Source organism: Calypte anna, chromosome 6 (assembly GCF_003957555.1).
Source record: "Calypte anna isolate BGI_N300 chromosome 6, bCalAnn1_v1.p, whole genome shotgun sequence".
NCBI classification, from domain to species: domain Eukaryota; kingdom Metazoa; phylum Chordata; class Aves; order Apodiformes; family Trochilidae; genus Calypte; species Calypte anna.
In genome coordinates, this window is record NC_044252.1 from 11,543,444 (window position 1) to 11,561,907 (window position 18,464).

The window sequence follows — 18,464 nt, forward strand, 5'->3', positions numbered from 1 at the left end:
CTCCTATTAGACTAAGCCACACCTATGAAACTGCAACCTGTTACAATTTCATTCAGTAAGTGTAATAATTTTTCTGCCTAATTTACATTGGGCACTGGAATAGGGTCCCCAGGGAAGTGGTCAAAGCACTGAGAAGAGTTAAAGGAGTGTCTGGACCACATCAGTCATGTTTAGTTTTAGGTAGGACAAGAGAGTTGGACCTGATGATCCTTATGGGTCCCTTCCAATTGCAGACATTTTGTGAGTCTGTACCTTTACTAGGTATTCAGTAAATATTTAAAACTTAACCAGTCTGTCTTTTTCTCTTACAGGTCATACAGACTGTTTAATGTCCTCTGCACATTTTCACAAATCTATTAAGAGTTGAACAAGATTTTAATGATTTTAGTGACTTTAAGTAGATTCATAGGAACAGCAGCAATTTTCCCTCATTGAACTGCTTTTTCAATAAACTGGTTTAGTACATACCCTGTCAGTTTTCCCTTCAGTCTGAATACTAGTACGACTACGTGAATCATGGTCTTCTTCAAGATCAGATACATCTTCTAGTTCCTCGGGTGTCTAGGGGGGGAAAAGAAAAAAAAAAAGTAGAAATGAATTATTTTCCTTTATGGTTATAAAGTTTGGCACTAACATCAAACATGTATTGCAATTTGGTCCGAGATAATGCCTGACAAGCGTAGACCAGTCCTGTCCCAGCAGTGCACTGGTTACTAAATGCTAACTGAAATTGAACTGTATTAGGCAACTCTGAACCAGGCTCAGAATATCCATGCTTTAATTAAAACACTGACTGAAGATGGTACTCGGGGAGGTTATTTTTTTTTTTATTTAAATATTGTATCATTGCAAAGAAACCTTTACATGACCAAAATGGATGCCTACATTCTGGTGACCTTAACTGCCATCTAAGCAACAGCAGTTTATTACATTAAAATACACATTTGCATTGTCAAAATTTAACAACTTTTTCTGCTGCTGTGACATTTTCCTAGGGCTGCCTGATTTTATCCTGTAGTTGGATAGGAAGAAGTAGGTCTTAAAAATATCAATTAATGGTATCAAGTCATCTTCTTGATAGAAAAAGTTAATCCCAACAGTATTACATAAATATAATTATATCATACCTCATATAAGTCTTTCAAAACCATTAAATTATTAACCTTCAAACAGTTATTAAATATGTTGGGGAAAAAAAGTAAATGCTATTTTTAGCCTCCTCGAATAATATTCTTTCTGAATTCTTCTCTCTTCATCTCCATTGAATTTTTTACTTTTATTGTTTCCTGGAAACTCCAAAACACGAGTCATGTGGGCCATTCTATGACTTTCACTGGGTGTACTGTATCTACTGCAAAGTACTTGCAATGAAAAGAATGCTTCAGAAACATAGGTTTTGGGTAACAATTCCTTAAGCCATACATGACCTAGTCCATCAAAATCATTGGTTAAATTATGAAGAGATTTTCTATACAATCCATGTCTTCACGTTTACTTCCTCCTTTCCACTTACTGATATATTATTTAAAAAAACATGAAATCTTAATGGAGGAGTTCTGTCTTGTACCATAAATAACTTAGGAAAAAAAGCATAATGAAGATGGTTATATAAAGAACACTAACAAAACCATTACCAGCAATATTACTTATATTAATAAGATCCTGGACAACGAAACACACAAAAATTTCAGTATTCTCCCTATAAATTGTTTCTGCTCATGCAATAGGACATTAAAAAAAATCTCATATCAATTAGATTCTCATTTAAAAAAAGCAAACATCAAAAATGCATAGAACCAGACTCAATACATAACTGTCAAAAGATCTACTACCAAATAATCTACTACGAGTTTGACATCTGGGGTTCCAATTAGAGTGAAATCCTAACATTCTTAGAATCCCAAAAGTCTGACATGCCAACAGAAACATGACAAGAGAAGGACTGTTAGCTAACCACACTAAAAAAGTGGGCAGAAGAAAACCTGGTTGTTAATTTTACCCAGTTTTCAATAATGTCAAAGGTAGCTATTTAAATTCAGAATTGCAGTGTGTTCTCACTCCTTGTTTTTACTGTCAAGTTATATATGAACAAGATGTGTTGAGAGACACTGTAGGGTTCTGTTATTCTATTGCTGAGTCCATGGCATGATAATGGCACTACATTAAACTGAATAAATCTATCTGGAAACTTTCACATAATTTAAGAAAACACCTCTGTGGCCAGAGGTTGGTAATATAAGCCAGTGGACTTCAATGTCAGCCTTGAAACAAAGTTTAAACTCCATTACTTCATGAGCACAGAAGCAAATTTTACTCCCTGAAAAAAATATAATAACAATAAGTGTTATAACATTATAGGAAATAAAGAACTCAAAGCTGGAGCACAGTTGGCAGAACATAATTCTTGTAGTGGAAAAACAGAAGCAAGCGTAAAGCAAGTGAAAAAGGAATCTTTTATTTCCCAGCAAAAACTAAAAGTGTGATGAAATCTCTTAGCTTAATCCTGGAATTAGATGCAGTAAGAATTCCACAGTAGCAAAAACCTGTTACCACTCAGAAACTGTTTGAAAAGTTATGATTTAGAAGGAAAACCAGATTTTTCTGTGGTCAGAAATTCATGAAACAAAACTATCACAAACTTACTTTAATCGGAACACTTACAGACATTCTTATTAGAGGACCAGTGTTGCAAGACAAACCTCTCTTAGGGCACGGTGCTCTGAGGTCCAACAGGTGTTCCAGCAGAAGTACACAAAGAGTGCTCTGAGTCTGTTGCCCTCAGGACTGGTTAGCCCGGCTCGGTGCTACTGCTCCAGATTTGACTGACCTCTCTGCTGACTTGATCAGGACTGAGCTGAGCCTGTGCTTCAAGCCTCACCTTTTATTGGCCCCCTAATCCTGCTCATGCGCAGTTGGGGCCCGCCCTAATTAGGCACAGGTGGGCTTAACACAAGCTCATGCCCACTACCTGGTAATTAGTGGCACCTGGTTGCCTCATTTCACTACACACCAGTAACAGAAAAGGAATTAAAATGGAGCAACTTTAGCTTCTTGGGATTACACTGACCAGGGTCCTTAGGCAGGAAATAGCCTTCATTCAGTGAGAGGTTTATAGGAAAGAAATAAAAGTCACTTCCTTTTTAAAGCTACATAATACTTGGTTACTACATAAAGAAATATGTTGCATGTTACTGCATGTCTAAACTGGAAAGGGCTACCAATAATTTTTGTAGTACAAAATAGGATACTATCATCCATAAACAGAAATTTTGGACAGGAAGAACAGCAGAGCTTTAGGACTGGAATAAGAAGAATGGAAAGAATTTGAAAATATTGTTTAAGGTTCAGCATTTACAGCTTTAGCATAAAACATACATAACCCCCAACATAAACTGGAGTCTCAGCAATTGCAAGTAACAGAAAAGGGTGAGGATGAATGCAAGACATAAATGGCACATTCACTATTAAGACAGAAAATGTATGGAATTTACAGTAAATGTGAGAAAGAAATCTGAGTGTGAGAGTCTGCTGATCTCACTGATTGAAATTTGCCTCAAAAGGACAATTTTAAAGTGAATAGCCCTGGCTAGGGTGGAAGGTACCTGGCTAAGTTGGCTGGAACAGAGTGAGGGAGGGGAAGGGAGGGAGTGGGAGGGGATGAGGCCCAGAAGGAGATAAGAACTGATGGATGGGTGAGGGACTGCACCCTTCTGTGGAAGTCCCCTCCAGGCAGCCTGTCTGTCATGGCTCTATGGTAATGACCCTGGCTTGGGCTGAGCAGAGCGAGGACTAGGGAAAAGATAAGAACTGATTCCTGGCATTGAAGGCTGTTGGGAGTACCCTCCAGGCCATAGCGCTGACTAGAGTGAGGAAAACACCTTGGTTGTTCTGCTCCTAATGCCCCTGGCTTCTGCAGCAGCTGACTGACAGCTGAACAAAAGGAACTCAGGGGTATATATGGCTGTCCATGTTGTGGCTGCTTTGTTGTCTCTTGACCCACTGCCATCTCACATCAGACCCTGCCCAGGATCAGCTCCATCTTGAGGAAACAGCTGGAGAGCTGCACCCCTGGTGCTGACTCACTCTCTCTCTCTCTCCCATTCTTCCCACTTTCTTACTCTTTTTCTCTCACATTTCTCTCCCTCTCTCTTTCTGTCTCTCTGTTTCTCTCTCTTATATCTTCTCCTTTTCTCTCTCCCTCTTTTGCCTGGCAACATATCCCCCATATGCAGTGTAACGAGGCAACCAGGTGCCCCTAATTGGGCACAGGTGGGCTTGACACAAGCTCATGCTCACTCCCTGGCAATTAGGGGCACCTGGTTGCCTCGTTACACTACACCCATACCTTCACTGGGTTCTATCATTTTGCTTGTGTCAATTGTCAAATAAAAGTCTGTGCTTGCACCCCACCCTTGCTGGTTGCGCTTTGTTCATGCGGATCAAAACAAAAAAAGAATTTAATGTTACTTCCTACCATAACACTGAGGTAAAAAACCCTATCCAGGACTCTGGACAGCAACAACCTACAAATTCACGTGTGAAACAAAGTGTTAAAAAGAGTTTGGAAATAAATTTGAACAGAAAAATATAGAAATTAGTTTCTGGTATTAATAGGAGCAGGACTCCTGAATAGTCTCCCTGAGGGATGCTGGAGAAGGGGAGAAATAATTACAAGATCAAACCTGAGCAGCCTGCAAACAAGTTAGTTTAACAGCTGGCTGTAAAAGCAGATGTGTGAGATGGGACAGGACCCCTGCACCAGCCTCCTGGCCTCTGATTCTGAGAGATATTTCAGTCATTCATGAAAAGCCATGATTGACTCCACAAAAAGCACACTCGTGTCTGTCCTTACACAAGACTGAAATTACTACTGATAACATTACACAGCTAGCAAGTGTTTCTTTCCACTTTGCTGATGCTTGTAATAAATACGCATTCCCAATGGTTTTACTACTGAAGACTCAGGATGAGAACTTGAAATCATATTTATAGCTAAGTCCAGCATTGATGAATGTTACACCTTACTGGAATTTCACTTGAAGCCACAATAGCAAGCCATTGCAATCAGGTTATTTCAGGCCACAAGTTCACCTTTTTTTATTCTATGAAATGAAAAACTCCCTGATGACAAGACTTTTAATCTTCTTTTCTAGTATGATTTTAAGCCAAATAATTAATAAAACCAAGGCCTGTCCTTAGTCTTTACATCTCTGCCAATTTTTCCAGACTGGGTTTAGCTGCTTTTTAATCCAAGTTTTGTGAAACAATGTGTTTGACACAGCAATTTTGCCAACACATTTTTTATGCAAACCCTCTTAAAAAGTGATTATCCAATTAATTTTAGCTAGATAATTAATTTTTAAAGGTCAAATACACCCATGAAACCATCAATCCTGCAAATAAAGTCTCACCTGTTAAAAATAATGCAGAGCCAAGTTTAAAATCTCAAGATATTCAATGTAAATGGACAAAGACGACATCATGATAGGAAAGGCAGCAGCAATCTCTTCTTATCTAACATTCAATTAAATGCTGACCTTTTCACTATTATTATATGCTCTTTTGCTTTATCTTATCTTGGTTTCAACCCCCTATCAGTCATTCTTTTTCCCAAATGTAGTGCAGACTATCACCTTAGCAGGAGCAAAGTAGATGAGTAATGTCTTTATAACACAAGTACAAATACAGAGTTATTTGTGGTACATAAATGCCACAGCAGCAACAGAAATGCTTCTATGCATGCTAAAGGGATCAGAATTTGTCTATTGTGTTCCTCACTGAGAGCAGGAGGGGTTTAAAGATATTACCTATTCTACTCTGGACATTTGACTGATGCTCATATTTAGAAAATTTCATCATGTCAAGCATCATATTGTTCAGTGTGACAAACTACACTAAATGTGTCACAAATGGGTCCTCTGCAAATATTTATCTGGAGTCTGATAGTTTTGTAATAGTCACAACACCACCATTGTAACACTCTTAATTCAGAGAGATGACAAGCTGCCAGAGAAAAGAGTTTTGATGCACTAGAGGGAGAAAAAGAAATTGCAAGGATTATTTTTCCTAATTTACTAAGAACCTCATATAATTGTTGCTGTCTACTCACTAAAAGCACTTTACAGTTTTTGCTAAAAGCAATTACTTTGAGTCTTATTTTGAAAACAATAAACCCCCACATTATAAAGTGCAGTTTAAAATACCATGTTCTTAATCTGTCCATATTGTGATGTCTTAATGCTATGGCGAATACCTCCCTCCACATTTGTCATTAGCATGATCAGTTGTGCAGTCTATACGTTGGTTCTTGGCACTTCCTTTACAATGACATCTTTTCCATAGCACATTATTTGGAATACTATGATTTTATAGCTAACAAGTGATTAATTAAACCAGAGATAAGAACTGTCTTTGACAGCAGTATTGTCACTGACTGCTGGCAAGGAATTAGTCATCAAATAATGAAATAATTTCTTGCCATAAGCTGTACACATTACATTTTCAAATATAGGTGATAAACAGCTTTTGTTACTAACAGAGAAAATTGTGCAATTTTTTTTATATATTTAAGCTGTAATTCCAGGTAAGATTAGTGGTGAAAGCATAAACCTTTGCAGAGAGCTAACAGTTTAATAATGCTGGCTAGAAATTATTACTTTCAACAATGAAAGTATTTTTGATTTAAAAAAATTATGCTAGATGGTAAAGAATTGAGGCTTTAAAATAATAAACACTGTTATAGCATGGAGAAAAAGTTACCTTGATACCACTGGATGCTAAGGGTTTTTATTTACTCATTTAACAGTAAGCCAATTCATCACATTCTACTTCAGGGGATTAAAAAAAAATTTACATTAACCATCATCAGAAACACCTGGAGAGCTCAATAGCCTGACTCCATGTGACAGTTCCTGTGTGTTCAGTTCTCACTGAGAATACATTAGGATAGCTATTTTCTCAATAAAAATTTTTATTTTTGTACCTGGGAAACACTAGGGATGTGAACAGAAGAGTGCAATTCAGCAGTTTAAAGTTAAATTTTTGAGAACTCTTGTTTGATAATCCTTTTAAAGTAAAAACTGTGAAGTTGTCATAGGTGAGAAAGTTGGCACAGAGAGTTTTAGCACTTATTTTCTATTCTGCCTTACACTTCTGCTGCTGCAAAGCTGTACTTCAGCCCTGTTTTCATTCTTTCCTTTTTTGAAGTTTGGTTGTACCTCTTGAGGCACTGAGAGGACTTTGTAGCTATCTCACTCTTGCATAATGCCCAGAGCAAGTTGAGCAGAATTTTTCTCTTAAACACACTGACTGAGTTATGCTGGTATAAAAGCAATGAACACATATTTAAATCTAAGAAGTTAGGAGAAACTAAGGTTGCCTGACAAATCACAACTGTACTGTAATCATAAGGGTAAAAAATACAAGGAAGATAGCACCTATAGATGAGGTAGCAGTTCTTATAAACCTGTATGATCAGACAAGAAGCTAGGATTTTATCAGAGTAAATACTTCATCAGGTACCTGAGGACTCAGTTGGGAAACTGAAAGCTTGTTTTTTTTTTCCAGTTACTTCATTTCAAGGAAGCACCTTTGTGGTAAAAAGAATTTAAGGATCCATATGACAACAACAGAAAATATTATCAAACATAGCTATTAAAATTATATGCCTCTCTTTTAACCAAAGTTACTGTCTTCACTTCATAAAAAAACATGACAACTGATACTCTGTTTCATGCAAATTGTATCATTTGCTTATGTTTAATAAAGAGGAAACTTAACAACATGTCTTAGAAGCTCCCATTTTAAATGAAGAAAATTAATAAGTAACAGGAACAGACAAGTATTTCTTTAATACATGAGATTTTTTTTCTGTTGATCTAAAATACATTCCCTTTTTAGGCAGACGTGCATTTGCTCCATCTTATGGAAAGCCAAATAAGACGTGATTTATAAACTGAAAACAGTGGAAACCCAACTGAGCTGTTGTTCTCACTATTGACGGTAATTTTTATAAATTATATGAGATGTTTCCAAGACACAGGTGGTTAACACCCTGTGAATGGGACTGAGGAGTCCCATGGAAGGCAGAAAAAACCCCAGAGCAGGGGGGATAACTACAGTGAAGATTCATTTAGCCAGATCCAGTATGAGGTTCCAGGTACTTCCAGAAAAAAACTTTTGAATCCTTCCTCATCTTTCATGTTTGTTTGCTTTTCTATGTTGCTTTTTGTTTTGGTTTGGTTTTTTAATGTTTATTTTGTATTTTTATCTCACCTAATGGTGAACTCTCCACAATGCTTTTTCCTTTTGACAGAGTACCGAGGAGTGGTAAGATAAATCCACTTCCATGAACAAGAGATTTGAAACTGTGTTTCCAATAGCAGACTGTCCTATGAAATGCAGGAAAGAAAACTGGAACTACTTTTGGAACATATCAATATGCTGAAAGTACAAAAGGTGCAGTGAATACCTCGAAGTTTGGCTATCTTGAAAAGACATTTCAATACTGAGAAAGGACAAGAAATGAGACAGAAAAGACAACTCAGAACTCCTTAAGGAACATAAATTTACCTGATGAATAAAGCCTGAGCAATAGCAGCTTCCTTCTTTTTTTCTCTAACATGTCCAAGCAATCTGTTTTCGTTAAATAAATTATGCTAAATGATCACACTAAAGGAAAAAAAAAAAAACAAAAAACAACCCTTAGATAGATTTATGTATCCCTTAGCAAAAGCCTGACAATAAGTACACTTCTCAGACAGGAGTAGATGAAATTATTATCTACAACCTCAAGATTTGCCCAAGTCTCTTCAGTCTCAACTGACCCTCTGTACTGTCTGACCTGCAAGTGAAATATAAAATCTTTTAAAAAAGGTAGACTGATTAAGCCCATCAATCAAAAACCTGTGCACAAATGTAAAAAACCCAGAATCTAATGCATAGCTGGCTTCTAAATGCACAGGTCCCATTACAGCCATCCTTCCCATATCCCCACCTATGAGTTACTGTTGAAACGTAAACTTTCCAGTTCTAGCAGATTTTCCTTCCAGACAGTAAGAGAATGACAATAAAACTACCCTAGTTGTGAACCCGGTATCAATTACTTTCATTCCTGCTTTTAATTAAGGGGTTTCTGATGCCCAGAAATGCATCCGTCTAGACTTAGTAATACAGTAACCACTAACTGCTCAGCTGAGTGATCACAGCCAGCTGATGTGGAATAAATAACCCACCAAGCACACCATTGTGCAAACTGCCCTTCCTGTCACAAATCACTCATTTGATTCTGCTGTAGCAAGCCAGTAGCCTTTATTACTATTACCCTACTTTATTACTCAGTAGGTTCCCCAAGCGAAGTGGAATTAAACACACCATACACCCCCCCAAACACTCAAAGAACACAATTTCAGGTCTTGCTCCTAAACATATTATTTACTGTATGATTTTTAAATAAATTTTATAGGTACTAACAGCTTTTTAGCTACATATAAATGATCTGCTGTTTCCAAAATATTTAACAGGCCATGGAAAATTCTTGGGTTTGTATATGAATTGAATTAATTTGGGAAGGTTTAATGACAAAGTTATGTGAAACCAGGCAGCAGGGCATATTCCCCTCTCATATCACATGAGAAATTTATTCAGACCACTATTCTGCTTTTGCATATTTTTTCCCATTTTTACAGAGGCATTTTGACTGCCTCTGCTGGCCAGTGGAAGGGGAGACATTCAACATAATTGTAATTTACAAGCAGACTTCCATAGATTAAAATGACCTAAAGATAGACACAAGATCCATAGTATCTATGAAAGTTTTAAAAAAACCTTACTTAAGAATCTGGTTTTCCTAATGTGCAACTTGACTCATCCCCCACTCCGAGCGTATTCTCTTTGTAACCATTATGAACATAGAATAATGTAATTGTTTTGGCTGGAAAGGACATTTAAGATTACATCAAGTCCACTTCTTTTCCTTGCATTTCCAAGTCCACCACTAGAGCATGTCCCTAAGTACCATGTCTTCACAGCTTTTAAACACCTCCAGGGATGGGAACTCTACCACCTCCCTGGGCAGCCTGTTTGAGAGCTCAAAAACCCCTTCAGCAAAGAAATTGTTCCTAATATACAATCTAGACCTCTCCTGGCACAAACTGAGGCCATTTCCTCTTCTCCTATCACTTGCTACTTGGAATAAGAGACCAACACCCCCCCTGTTTACAACCTCCTTTCAGCGAGTTGCCTCAGTCCTAACTAGCAAGGGCTCTTGCCAATGTCCAGGTCACAGAAGGAAAAGATACAGACTGGGAGAAGGAGGATTCCCTTACTGCAGGAGAAGTGTAGGTTCCAGACCATCTAAAGAATCTGCAAGTGCACAAGTCCATGGGACCTGACCAGATCCATTCACAGCTGCTCAGGGAACTAGCAAATGAAACTACAAAGCCATTTTCCATCATATCTGAAAATTCCTGGCAGTCTGGTGAAGTTCGCATTGACTGGAAAAGTGGAGCCATAAACCCCTTTTTCAAAAAGGGAAGGAAACCCAGGGAACGACAGGTCAGTCGTTGTCACCTGACAAGATCCTAGAGCAGAACCTCCTGAAAGCTCTGCTAAGGAACATGGAAAATGTGAAGGTGGCAACCAACATGCCTTCACCAGAGGCAAATCATGCCTGAGAAATCTGGTGGCCTTTTATGATGGGGTCACAGCATTGGTGAACAAGGGAAGAGCAACTGATGTAATTTACCTGGACCTCCCTCTACAATGCGTTTGATACTGTCCTGCACAACATCCTGGTGTCCAAAGTAGAAGGAGATGGATTTGATGGATGGACCACCCAGTGGATGGCTGCATTCAAAGTCAGATTGAATGGGGCTTTGAAAAGTGAGAGGTGTTGCTGCCTATGCAGGGGGGGTCAGAACTAGATGTTTTTGAAGGTTCCTTCCAACCAAAACCATTCTATGGTATGATTCAATTGTACAAATTTTAGAGAGCAAGAAGGTCTCTCCACAGCTTCCTTTTCTCCAGACTGAACAACCCCAGTTCCTTCAGACATTCCTCATGTGACTTGTCCTCCAGACCCTTCAGAAGCTTTGTTGCCTGTCTCTGGACTTGATCCAGCACTTCGATGCCCTTCTTGTAGGCCCAAAACTGAACCCAGAATTTGAGGTGTGGCCTGACCAGTGCCAAGTACAGGGGGACAATCACTGCCCTAGTCCTGCTGGCCACGTTATTTCTGATACAAGCCAGAATGCTGTTGGCGTTCTTGGCCAGCTGGGCACACTGCTGGCTCATATTCAGCTCCTGTTCACCAATGTCCCCACATTCTTTTCTGCCTGGCAGCTTTCCAGCCAATCTTCCCAAAGCCTGCAGCATTGCATGGGGTTGCTGTGACCCATGTGCAGGACTTGGCACTTGACACTGTTAAACCTTGGCCTCAGCCCATCAGTCCATCCTGTCCAGGTCTTGCTGAAAAGCCATTCTACCCTCAACCAGAACAACACTGTCACACCAATTTATCTATCAAAACGACAGGTTTTATCAAGTAGCATTCAACAAGCCAAGCATTTTCATTAAAACTTGATGTAATATAAGTACTTAATTTGGGCAGAAAAAACTGTACAGGAGATGGAACTAAATAAATAAACAGGAGCTCTACAGAAAAGCATTAAGCACTACAGTAGTTCAAATGCTAAGCAAGCAGCAGCAATGGCCCATTTGTGAAAATCAAGGCAATCAGATCGTTCTAAGCATGAGAAGGAGCAAAGGCAGCAAGTCATAGGAAATAGAAAGCCTTCTATTCAACACAGAGTTGAGGCCTCCACTGGAAGTACTGTATCTACTGCTGGGCACTGCCCTTAAGAAGGAGGTAAACCAGCTGAAGAACAGGATAACAAGCATGAGCATGATATGAAAAGAAACGCTCTTTAAGTATACACAAAATAAGGAGGAAATAGCCTGCTTTCTGCATCCTTGATGGACCAGACAAGAAGTGATATAAGGAGTCACATGGAGACACAGGGTAAAATTTAGGAAGAACTTTCTAGGAGTAATAAAGGAGTGGAATAGATTGCTTGAAGATACCAGGGATTTTCCAGATGTAGAACAGGTAAAACAAAACAACACTGGAAAATACTTGAAGTTAATCCTGGGCTTCACAGGCAACGGTACTGATAGTGTACCACTGTGCTTGGACTACTGAACTGGAAGGAAACAGAAGCCAATATTATGCAAGATTCATATTTCTAAACACTGCTACCAAACCATTTTTGTAAAAGCAAAGATACCCTGCTATGCACGTATTATAGTAGGGAACACCTGCTGTTAAGATACAAGTAAAGTCTTTACAAGAATGATAAATTTAAACACAAAACATTATACACAGGAGTGCCACTTAAATGCTACTTAGGAAGTGTAATTCCTGATAAATAGATGAAAAAACATCCAGCAGTCACTGCACTTTTTTCTTCATTAGTGCAGCACACTGCTGTTAATTTGTTGTAGGAGCTATTACTGCTTGCAAGTTTAGGTGGAGACCTGCAATATTTAACATAATGTAAAAAACAGACCTACACAATTTATTAGATTTTGCACATAATTGGTCATAGATCCTTCATTCATACAGGAAAATAATTTTCTAAAGCAGTGATCACATAAGTGATACTTAATTAGGTATATAAATGCATTCACCTTAATTCAGATCTTGAACAGACACCCAATAAAATATTCAGAACTACTTCAATCAACCAGACTCTAAAGTTTCCTCTTACCCTAAATTGAAACTATAATCTACTCACTGATTTGGTTTAAACTTTTGCTTTCTTTTATGGAAATATCACACAGAATTGTCAAGGGTGGAAAAGACCTCTAAGATCAATGCATCCAACTTCTAGCAACCCCCCGCCCTCCCCCCCAGAAACAGAAACCAAACCACCCACCCACCCACCCAAACAAAAAACCACCATGCCCATAGAGCATAACCTGAAGCGCCTCATCTACATAATTTCCAACTACCTCCAGGGATGGTGACTCCACCATCTCCCTGGGCAGCCCATTCCAATACCTGACTACTCTCTCAGTAAACAAATTCTTCCTAATATCTAGTCTAAACCTCCCCTAGTGCAACTTCAGGCCAGACTTCTTCTAGTCTTACCAATTGAGAGAAGACCAATACCCACCGCACTACAACCTCCTTTCAAGTAGCTGTAGAGACCAATTAGTTCTCCCCTCAGCCTCCTCTTCTCCAAACTAAACATTCCTAATTCCCTCAGCCTCTCCTCATAGGACCTTAATATCCTCACAGGTTCTTCAAACCCTAATACTAAATACTAACATATAAGTATGCCTATATATGTAGGCAGTATGGATATTAAGATGTACTTATTTAATGCAGTGCAGTAAGATTTACTACAGTTAATTACTGATATACCATGAAAAAACACCCCTGCTTGCTAAATATGCACTAGGGATCATATAATGACACTCCATGCAGAGATGGTCCATTAAGTTTGAAGAGATCTTCTATGGTACTGTTTACTAACTTTTTAGTGCTTGCTTCTAAAATGTTCCCAGTTTTTTAGTGTAGTGTTTTAATAGAGGTGGAGGCAACAAAGGGAATGGAGAAGGGAATCAAATCAGGTGCAAACATTTGGATCAGTCTGACATGTTAGAACTTCAGATTTGAAAGTGAATCTTCCTTTCACAAATAAGGAAACCAATTCCAAATGTGTGTGTGAGAAAGGGGTACAAGAAAACTTCAGAAAGTTAAAGACAGGAAATAACAAGTCAGGATTACTCAATGAACTGTGCCAAACTATGGAGCCGTGTGCAAACCAGATGCAGGCTGAGTGAGATGGGTAAATGACGTCTGCTGCTCACAGTGCTGGAATGGCCTTTATCTATTTCCCCTTTTTAATATTTTATTAACAAACTCCTATCTCTCTGTCATACAAAGTAGTAAGAGTCAGACTTTCAAGCACAATAATTGCCACAGTTTACATAACAGCTAAATTTCTGTAAGTAGAGATGAGATCTGTAACATCTATGTTTATGAGTTTGAAATGGCCCACTGTTCAGTGGTATTCTCCACCAGACACTTAAAATACATAAAATTCTCTTCAGATTCCAAATTGCTTTAATGGTATTTTCCATAAAGTACACTTTCTCCAAGTAATTAGTTCATAATCATTCTCTGCAATGCTACAGTAAAAAAATACCACCTAATGGCTTGCTTGGTATGTATTTTGATCAGATCTTTTGCAGCATATGTAACAGAACAGAATAATTGCAGTTGGAAGGGACCTACAACAACTGTCTAGTCCAACTGCCTGACCACTTCAGGGCCGACCAAAAGTTAAGGCACATTATTAAGGATATTGTCTAAATGCTCCCTAAACACTGACAGGATTGGGCCATTGCCCACCTCTCTGGTAAGCCTATTATGATGTTTGACCACCCTCTTGGTAAAAAATTGCTTCCTAACGTCCAGTCTGAAGCTCTCCTAGAGCAGCCTTGAACCATTCCCACAAGGCCTATCATTTAATCCCAGAGAGAAGAGATAAGCACCTTCATCTCCATCTCCCCTCTTTGGGAAGCTGCAGAGAGCAGTGAGGTCACCCCTCAGTTCCCTTTTGTCCAAATCAGGCAAATCCAAAGTCCTTAGCTGCTCCTCACAGGGCACTCCTTCCAGCCCTTTAGAAAGGTCACTTGGCCTAGGAGAGAATGGAAACTACTGATAATGAGGATGATGGTATTTTCATTAAAATGCCAACTGTTGTAAATTGCACTCACAGATAGTACTATTGCCGTGTGAATTCTATCCTGGTTCATCCAGCACTTCCCTGATGCTGTATGGAAGGCATTTATTTTAGCCATGATAAACTGGAACTCATCCACTAGTTACCCTTTTCCATAGGGACTGGCACTCTGCGAGAATTCTGGTTTCCAAGCTTTCCAAAAGACCATTCTTATACTACCTTAGTATCAGGCATGAGAAATCTGCATACAAATAATGAGACAAACTTTAAGGTAAAAGGAGAGAAAATGGAAAAGGAATAAAAAAGGATGGGAAGAAAGAAATGAAGAGAATACTGACAGTACAATGTGAGGCAGGAAAATGCCTCGCTATGGCTATGGCTGTGATCATTTAAATTATTTAAAGACTATCCTATATCTTTCAGGTAAGCCAGTCAAGCCACTTGTTGAATGGTCAACAAGAATTTCAACCCATCTTTTGCACCTCTTGTGGAGAATGAGTTTTTTATGGCAACTATTAGTACGCTCTAAAACTTTTTTTGCTTTGGCAGTAGATAAATCTCCGAGCTCGTCAACATACTCAGTAATAAACAAAAAAAGGAGGGGAGATGTCTCACAGCCTAAAACCCAATTATGCCAGCTTTGCTTACTCAGGTGACAAGCTTGTTTTATTTGTTGCCCACTGACCAGTCTGAATAAGCTTCATCCTTAAACCGGTCCAGTTCACTGGTGAGATCTCACACAACTTCAAGCATGTAACTGCATGCTTGCAGGCAGTTTAACTTTGCTTGTTGTGGTTAGCTCTTCCTCATTGAACCAGTAAACAATTATTCATCTCTCTTCTTTATTTGCTGAATATTAATTAAGCCTCACACATGTTTTTTTACACATTTGGAATCTAGCTTTCACAAACCTGACCCTGTAGGGTCAGTAAAGATTGCAGACATACCATGACATCCCAAGGTTCAGGTGGGATGCCAGACTGGTTCTAAGGCAACAAGGACAGATTCTTTGTCTGACAGCACATCAGCAACAAATACAAGAATATCAAGAATATCATTATCTGACATCCACTCATCTGATTTCCTCAATGAGCAACGTACACACTGATTATGAATGAAGTAAAAGGCAGGCAATGGTAGGTTTAATAAAATAAATACAGGTGGAAGAACAATGGATGTCAATTATCCAGCAGGCTCTGACACCAAGCATGTGGCCCTCACTGCAATAGTACACACAGAAGAATGATGATATTCCCCTACCTGTGCTGGCTGTGATCCCAGTGGAGGAAACTTGATTACACTGTATAATGGGATGAGCTGTTGCTGGAATGGAGGCCATGCAGCTGCTCTGGGTGCAACAGGGCTAAGGCAGTCATATATTGACAAAGCCATTATCAGGGACATGTAACTGTAATGGCAATTGAGTGATCTCAGCTAGGCCAGGGCCTGTGCAGATGATAAAGGTGAGTTAAAGGGATCTGTGGTCAGACAAAGAGCTCTGAGACAGAACTGGTACTAGGCATTTACAGGGCTTTTTTCAGAATCAGTGCCAAGGTGTGAAGTATTAACACTATTGAGAGACTGCAGTTTCCATTTCCAGGCTGGCATTTCTCATACTCCAGTGAACCATGTGGCAGGATGCACATTTAATAAGAGTATCTGTGATTTTTAACACTTCTGCTTTGTTCCCCAGTTTTAGTTATGGAAATTCAGTCCTTCCCTTTTAACAGAATAATATTAATTCCACTTCTCTGGGACTATAATTTACATTAAACAGTGAGCACCAAGTGGCAAGGAAGAAATACACATAACTCTTTCCTGCTATAAGAAAAAACCCTCAGCAAAGATTTTAATGTTGCAGAAAAAATACTGCCTTGTGCCTAAGTTTCCAATGAGCCACTAAACTAGAGCTACCAAATCATTCTGTAAAGTTCTGCTCTCCTAAAAGAGAAGGGTAATTTTGTTAACAATTAAAAACAAACATATGTGACACGGTAAAAATATAATTTAACCCCTAAACTGGGAAGAACTGAAATTTTTAGTAGTATGTATGCCAGAACTGTTTATGGCATCCTTTTCTGTGCAAAACATATTGGCTTCTCTGTCTGAACAAGTGACCCCAGCACTAAGAGGCTTTGGTGGTAAGAAATGTAGCAATTTGCCTAAGGCTTTATAGCTTGGGCAGAAGGCAATGCAGATATACCAGGATGGATAATTGCACATTTATACTGTAATGGATACAGCATGCAGCTGATACTCTCACCACTGGTCACTGGATCAGAGTTTCTGAAATCATTCACTGTTTTTGTCTATATATATATATATATATATACACATAAAGCCTGTGTCGGGGTTTTTTTTCAGAAAGAAAAAAAAAAAGAAAACCAATACATCTTTCCCATTAGCTAGCACTTTATGAACTGGAAACCTAAGGCACATTTAAGGAAACAACCTTTTTAACTGGAAAAAGAATAAACAAGAGAAGATGGGTAATATGGTTGTGCTGAATGTAAATAAGCAGGCCTAAACACAGCAAACAATGGCAGAAGCATTGTAATATAGTAGTTGCATGCAGTGTAGCAAGGAGCTTGCTTTGACCAAAAAGATTTAGGACATACTGTTGTTTTGGTGGCCCCATCAATTTCCCATTACTGTCTTAACACTAATACATAAAAGAAATAACAGTAGTCAGACTTGGCTTGGCAGGGCCCCACATAAAACACTGCTTTCAACAGGAGGTTGGACCAGATAAGTCTCCAGAGGTCCCTTCCTTCTGTGATCCTCTGTGCATTTCTGTCTTTCCTCCCACAAGAGGGTGAGATGAGTAAAATGCACAACAGTGAAGGTTTGGTTCAAAAGACACTCCAGTATTTTTGTTTAGATAGAAGGGCTAACTGAGGTTAGCCATAATACTCTGGGACAAAAAGGAATACTGATATATATAACTATGGGCTTGAATATGGTACTAACCTGATACTCCCTTTAAGTACTTACTCCTGTTTAGTCATCTCTAGTCACCTAGATGGTATATGCAAGCTGCTGCCTTTGAGGGGAAAGAAAATCATCATCAGACACAGAACACCATCATACACAATAGGTAGCCTAACAACATCAAGCACTTTCTCATGTGCATTCCATTAGGGAAAGAGTTGCTCCTCCAACATACACATAAACTGATATGAAAATTCTGCATATTCTTGCTTGGAAGGCAATATGCTTCTGACACCTCTATATTACAAGATCACAGAATTATCCAAGTTGGAAGGGACCTCTAGAGACCATCTAGTCCAATTGTCCCACTAAAGCAGGATCACCTAAGGCAGGACTGCACACAGGACTGCAACCAGGTGGCTTTTAATATCTTCAGAGATTGGGACTCCACAGCCTCTCTGGGCAGCCTGTTCCAGTGCCTTTTACCCTTATAGTAAAAAAGTTGTTCTTATGTTTAGATGGAACTTCCTATGTTCCAACTTATGACTGTTGCCTCTTATCCTGTCACAGGGAACTACTGAGGAGAGATGATTTCTATGTATAGAAATAACATAGTATTGGATATAAAAGGAAAAATACCCATATGGGGATGTAGGAAGAACATAGACTCTAAACTCAGAAATCACCCTGTAAAAATTTAGCAAATGCTCCCCTGGACCATGGGAGCAGGGGTAGTAGACAGAGGGACATAAAATGAATCAAAATGTTAAAGCTTGTTAG

At 38.9% G+C, this 18,464-nt stretch overlaps 1 protein-coding gene across 1 annotated transcript in view; it reads right to left on the reverse strand.

Moving 5' to 3' along the window:
* The window catches only part of CTNNA3 (catenin alpha 3), a 413,054-nt gene that overhangs the window by 51,780 nt on the left and 342,810 nt on the right, over positions 1-18,464 (reverse strand). Inside the window, exon 14 of the mRNA XM_030453097.1 lies at positions 469-561. Within this exon, the coding sequence (XP_030308957.1) occupies positions 469-561 (93 nt within the window). The remainder of the gene's footprint in view (positions 1-468; positions 562-18,464) is intronic.